The sequence below is a fragment of the Elephantulus edwardii genome, unplaced genomic scaffold (genome assembly GCF_000299155.1).
Source record: "Elephantulus edwardii isolate Elephantulus edwardi_28Jun2011 unplaced genomic scaffold, EleEdw1.0 scaffold00212, whole genome shotgun sequence".
NCBI classification, from domain to species: domain Eukaryota; kingdom Metazoa; phylum Chordata; class Mammalia; order Macroscelidea; family Macroscelididae; genus Elephantulus; species Elephantulus edwardii.
Genome location: NW_006399962.1, coordinates 3,385,187 through 3,391,883, shown reverse-complemented (window position 1 = coordinate 3,391,883; position 6,697 = coordinate 3,385,187). Strand labels below are relative to the sequence as shown.

The 6,697-nt window shown below is 40.5% G+C and overlaps 1 protein-coding gene and 1 pseudogene across 1 annotated transcript in view; one reads left to right on the top strand and one right to left on the bottom strand.

Moving 5' to 3' along the window:
* The window catches only part of HSD17B6 (hydroxysteroid (17-beta) dehydrogenase 6), a 16,971-nt gene extending 14,009 nt beyond the window's left edge, over window positions 1-2,962 (top strand). The window contains 2 exon segments of the mRNA XM_006897609.1: window positions 163-326; window positions 2,745-2,962. Coding sequence (XP_006897671.1) covers window positions 163-326; window positions 2,745-2,962 — 382 coding nt within the window.
* A 2,277-nt stretch (window positions 2,963-5,239) lies between these two features.
* Window positions 5,240-5,758, bottom strand: LOC102876949 (annotated as a pseudogene).
* Between the last annotated feature and the right edge of the window lie 939 nt (window positions 5,759-6,697).

The window sequence follows — 6,697 nt, the reverse complement described above, 5'->3', positions numbered from 1 at the left end:
CTGCCTCCTGGTCCAAGTATAAGTTTTGCATTAGAACGATCAAGTGTTCTGGGATTCCCATTCTTCTCAGAGTCAACCACAGTTTGTTATGATCTACACAGTCAAATGCCTCAATTATAGTGTCTTTTAATCAAAGGAGTTAATTGGAGTGCTTTGTTTCAGGTGAGAACTTCAACATTTTGGGGTGAAAATCAGCATAATCGAACCTGGTTACTTCAGAACAGGAATGACAGACATGCAGCAATTGTTAAAGAAAATGACACAAGCCTGGGAAGAAGTCCCTACAAATATCAAGGAGGCCTATGGACAGCAATTTTTTGATGCTTGTGAGTTTTTTAATTTAATAAGGAATTGTCTCTTGTACTTTCTACCATGCATGAGATGAGATGAGATGAGATGAGATGAGATGAGAAAAGAGTGTTGGTGAAGAGTGATGGCAGGTCTTCGGAGAATACAGCCTTCCCAGGAAAATTTTTTTTTGTGTGTGTACCATCAAATCAGATCTGACTGGTACAGGAGATTGCCCCTCCTTCTCTAGGAGTTGATGGACATTAAAGTTGTTTCTAGTGCCCTCACCATTGACTTGATGATCACTGCCACAGTTGAAAAAGGGGCCATCTAGATAGCATAGCATGGGACTGGGTTTGTCCTGTGACCTGTGGGCTTGGCTATCTGAGCTCTAAGGAGGAATTAATTATGTGCCTAGAGGCATGAAATCTCTGAACTTGAGAAGCATCACCTTTGGATACTTTGCCAAAGATGAGAAAAGCCTTTTAGATTAAAGCCTTCAGAATCATGTTCTTATTGTAAGAGGAGGGAATGTCTAAAGTAGGAGAGGTTAAGTGGATGAAAGCTGGGCTTTCAAGGTTTCATGGGCCATTTAGGGACCTTGGTAGCACAATAGCTAAGTACTTGATTGTTAACTAAAAAAGTATGTGGTTCAAACCCAGCAGTCATTCTGTGGTAGAAAGACATGCCTGTCTACTTCTGTAAAGGATATACCTTTAGGAATCCTATGGGGGCATTTCTCCACTGTTCTATAGAGAACATATTCTATATGTTGGTATCAACTCAATTGTAACAGGTTAGGTGGGCCATTCTGAGAAATTGGACCTCATACCTATGCACTATGAGCCATATGGATCTGAGAAAGATCATTCAGATGACCTTCAGGGGGATAGAACTTTCAGGTGGAGGCAAGGCAGTCTTCTTAGTAGAAGTAGCCATCCATCCTGGGATGAGACTGACTTTCTAAGGGAGAGGATTGCTTTTTCCTCACACAAAGATGTCAGCAGCTTGTCAAGATCAAATAAACTGTGTTTTCCCTCCCATTTCACACAAAAGCCTTGAGGTAGATGCAGCAGCCTTGACACTAACTTTGGGTAATGCTGCAGTCTAGAATAAAAGGAGATAGGGACTATGGAGACAGAAGATTCTGATGTAATAGTCTTTCTTCTGGCCTGAGAGGGTCACTATCAATAGAGGGAAGAGATAGGAATCATGGAAAGGTGACCGAACAACTCTTGAATAAAAGTTACACTTGCTAGCAGAATTATCCATAATAGCCCCCAAATGGAAAAAAAATCTAGATGTCCATTAAATGGTAAATGAACAAACAAAATATGATATAGCCATACAATAGAATAATAATGCACAGTAAAAAGGAATGAAGTACTTGTACATGCTTGAAAACATTATGCTCAATGAAAGAAGCCAGTCATGAAGAACCACATATTGTATTAGTCTCCTGATAGGAAATAATCAGCAAAAGTAAACCACAGTAATAATGGGCAAGGTCCAATGGTGATTAACTTTATAAAACATTACACATGGGAATGATTGTATGAAACACAATATGTATGAAGAATAGTGTGAAACACAATCTACAAAATTTGTAAGCAAAACAATATAAAATAAAAAATAAAAAGAAAGATTAAAAATGTTGTGATGATCTAAATTCAGATTATGGTGATGGTTGCAAAACTGATTAATTAGTGTACTTTAAATGGCTGTATTTAATGACACATGAATTTTATTTAAAAAATGTTAACGTTATAATTGAAAAAAGTAGATTTACACATTTATGTTTCAAATATATGCAGAAGTTTTTTAAAAAGAGGAATTGGGTTTTATGTTAAAATGAAGGAAAAGAAAATGAAATTAAAATGTTAGTTCTGGTGGCACAGTCCACAGGGAACCCGTAGGAAGTTGCACTGTTAACCCAGAGGCTTCTCAGGTGGTTTGAATCTACAATGTCTTTGAGGGAGAAAGATGGACACTTTCATCTTGTACCTTAGAAACTTAGTACCTTAGAGCCTTAGAAACTCAGCATAGAGTTAACTGGGAGTAGCTTCCAACTCAAGTCACTAAGTAGGTGAGCAATCATGTTGGAAAAGTGCAGGCCTTGGGATTAGTCTAGTCTTTGTAGAAAGGAAACTTAGTTTAATTTCTGTGACTGGATCCTTGAATGGTACAAATGGCTAATTGTTCAACTACTGGGTACAACTACTGGGTAGTTGAACAATGAGTTTGAACTCATTCAGAGGTAGTGCAGAGGACAGGCCTGGAGGTCTGCTACCAAAATGTCACATACAAAGCTGTTCTGTTCTGCACGTATAGTTACCATGAGTTAGAATCTACAGAAACTAACAATGACAGATACCTGGGATTGTGTGCAGTAAGACCCTTAAAATAAAAACTTGAGGAGTAAGATTGCTGACCACAATTTCTCCTTTTGTTGACAGATTACAACAAGGCCAAACAAGGGCTGCAGAGATGTAGCACCAACCTAAACTTGGTCACAGACTGCATGGAACATGCTCTGACATCCATGCATCCTCGAACTCGCTATTCAGCTGGTTGGAATGCTCGCTTTTTCTTCATCCCTCTGTCTTATTTACCTACATCATTGGCAGACTATGTACTGACGAGATCTTGGCCCAAACCTGCCCAGGCAATCTAAAGAAATATGGTTTGATGGATCTTGGAATGAAGAAGGTGATCAAAAGTTTGAAATTGATGAAATTGTTAATATCTCAGTAATTCTTATGTAGAATCTGACTTTTTATGCCACAAAGATTTCTTGCCTAAACTTGATGTGGTAGCCTCAAAGAACTAATGTGTTTATATTCATAATATCAAAAGTTCAGTTCTTTATGTGATGAATCTTTACTATTTTAATCTTATTTTGATATTACCAAAATGCATTATACTTTCCCTATTAAAAAAAGTGGAGAACACGATGTGCTGTGATGTCCCTTATTGTATCAATAGTGCTTCAGAACTTGATATAACTATTGCTGAGCACAACTGAGTCTACCTGACCCTACTAAAAATGAGTTTGTCTTATGGTACTGTATTGGGGCAAATGCAATGTGGGGGGGGGCAGGGCAGATGTATTTTGGTGGGGGAGGAGGAGAAAGAAGGGGAAGGCAGATGCAACGTGGGGAAGACCGAGTCTGACCTCTACTTGCTTCATAAAGGGGAACTTTCCCAATCACTCATATCCATGTTGTTGTTGTGCGCTTTTGGGTCAGAACTGACCCATAGCTCACCCTCCAGTGGGTTTTCAGAAGCAGTTAAACACATTGGAAAAGGTTGACCATTTCTCCTGTGGAGTAGCTGGTGGATTAGAGGAGCATGCCGTCAGGCTCGCAGCACAGCTTCTTATCGCTAGGCCATCAGAGCTCAGTATCCATTGTTGTTGTGTTGTTATGTGCCATCAAATCACTTGCGACTCATAGTAACACTATGCACAACAGCTCTAAACCCTGTTCTATCTTGAACCTGCCTACCTTTGGTCTCTGACACACCTACCCCATTCCTCCAGTCACTGAGTCAATCCATCTCATCCAGCATCTTCTTCTCTTGCACTGTCGCTCCACCCTTTCAAGCATGATGTCCGTCTTCTAGGACAGGTCTCTCCTGGGAATACACCCAAAGTATGTCAGATGGAGCTTCATAATCTTTGCCTGCAAAGAGCAGCCTGGTTTCATCCCCTCCAGGATGAACCCATTTGTTCTCCTAGCAGTTCATGGTATAATCAGTTCTCTTCTCCAGCACCATAACTCAAAAGCATAAATATCATCCTTAGTTATTGTCCAGCTTTCTGATACATAGCAAATAATTACTAAGACCATGGCCTGGATCAAGTGCACCAAAGTCTCCAGACTGACATCATTGCTCTTCAGTACTCTGGAGAGGTATACCTGACAGCAGATTTTTCCAATGAAATTCATCTTTTGATTTCTTGGCTGCTGGTACCAAGAGTGTTGATTATGGAGCGATGCAAACTGAAGCTATTAACAATCTTAATCTCTTCATGTCTATCATGATGCTACCACTCAGCCCAGTGGGGAGAATTTTTGTTTTCTTATTGTTGAGCTTCAATCCATAGTATTATACAAATAGTTATGTGGTAAGACATGCTATCCCACATGCTCCTGTACCTTCTTTTACCTATCATTGTGTTCAATGTTTATTGCAAACTGACTCAGATTTTGCTCACAGTTGTGGAATTTATTAGGGAGATAGTTTGGGAAGTGGAAGAGACAAAAATATTACCCAGTGCAAGTCCAGGTTTAGTCTAACGGTACCAAACCAGATTAATAAGGCACAATTCCTCAATTAGTTAAAGTCCAGGTTCAGTTCAGTGGCACAAATGCGAAGAGCCTCTGGTTTCCTCAGCCATTCAGCAAACTTTATCTCAAAGCAGTTAAATGTCAATTTTTCATCCAATTATCCAAAACCAAAACCTGTAATTATGGCTCCATATCCAGGTTTCCTCTGGTTATATCTTGTCACAGTCTCTTCACAGCAGGGCTACAGTCTCTCCTCCACCATTTCTCACAGTGTGGAAAGTGGTCCCTTATGTTGGTCCTTCAGCTGTTGATGATTTGCAAGACCATGTGTCTGCAGTTAAGGTAGCTAGAGCCCATGGCCTCTCCACAGGCGCTATCCCAATGGCTTCTTCTTGTTGTTGTGTACCATCAAGTTGGAACCAACCCATAACTGACCTCCAGCAGTTTTTCAGTTAATCTTGTGGGAGGAAATTGCCCATCCTTCCCCACCGAGCAGTTGGTGGATTCGAACCATGTACCTTTGGGATTGCAGTACAGCTTCTTGCCACCAGGCCACCAAACCAATTGCTAGAAAAGCCAGTCTTCAAGGGTTCTGACATTCCAGGACTTTTATTTATTTTGAAGCTTCACAGTTTATATTAAAGGTCCCTTGGAACAGTTTACATTTTCTTCTCCACATCCTGCTTGGGGATCTCCTTGGCCTTCTTGGCTCGAATCCTGAACAACTTTTCCTCCTGTGTGATGACCCAGGCTTTCTCCTTCTTATAAACCATCCTGAAGGGCATCAGCTGAGTAGCCAGTTGAGTTCTTCAGCAGAACTCTCCCCCTTCTTGGGGGCAGAAGGCTTCTGTGGGAAAAGGATGAGCTTGGAGCAGTACTCCAGTGGCTTCACAGTGGAGCTCTGAAGACTCGGTGGACTTGGTCCTCCTTCATGGGTCCACGGAGATCCTGATGGTCTGGTCACCTTTTTGTGGATGCTGTTCTTCCAGTCTGAAGCCCTTGCCAGCTCTCACTTTGGTGTGATACTGCACCTTCGGGCACCGCATGATGGGTTGGATGGAGCCTGAAGCTTTCACCTGGAAGGCCTTGCGTCTCCTGAATGGCCACCTGGCCAGGGGCTACTGCCAGTCTTTGTGGAAGTGAGGCTTCAAGATCATACTGTTCCGGCTGGGTGCCATCACTGCCTATGGCCTTCCCAACCAAACAGCCAAGCAAAAAGAAAGTTGGGGCGCAGAATATCCTGCGATGTCTCCAGGTATTTTTAGTATAGTTTCTGTTTCCTTCTACCATTTTGTCAGTTGACCTTTTGGCCCTAATATAGTTCTTCATTACTGAAATTAAATTAAGAACCGATTTTTAATTTTAAATGAAAATACACATAACGAATAGAAAACACATACACATAGTTAAATATTTAATATTCAGAAATTCAAGATGAAAAACAATCTTTTCCCTTTTTTCACCGTTCTGTGCTATTCCCCATTAATGGTAAATGCTGTCAATTATAAGCAATTTCTTCTATTATTTATTGCCATATTTCTAATGACATACTACTGACTGATTTACTAATTTTATACATTCTTGATAGACTTTAAAAAAATATGATCTTATTAATTTTGTTTTTGAAATATACATCACAAAACATGCACTAATGCAGCAGTTTCAACATGTAACATTTAGTGACACTGATTGCATTTCTTTATGCAAAGAGATTTATTAGGAAAAATATTCTGCAGAGGGATGAAGCACCACTAGTCCCTGATTCCTCATTAATTTTTTATTTGTGTAAACATCATCATGCTCTTTTTTTGAGTTGCTTTTCCCCATTAACATAAATTTACTACCTCTTAAAGGTGGCCTGCTGGCAAGAAGCTGCAATCCCGAAAGTACGTGGTTCAGATCTACCAGCTGCAACGCGGGAGAAGGCTGGACAATCTCCTCCTGTGCAATTAATTTGCCACTAAAAACCCGCCGGAGGGTCAGCTATGGGTAGGTTCTGACTCAACAATACACAACAACAACCTGATGGTATGCATAGGAATCAGATCAATTACATATGTGGAAAGAACCGCTGGAGAAGCTCAATATCAGCTGTGAAAACTAGGCCAGGAGCTGAT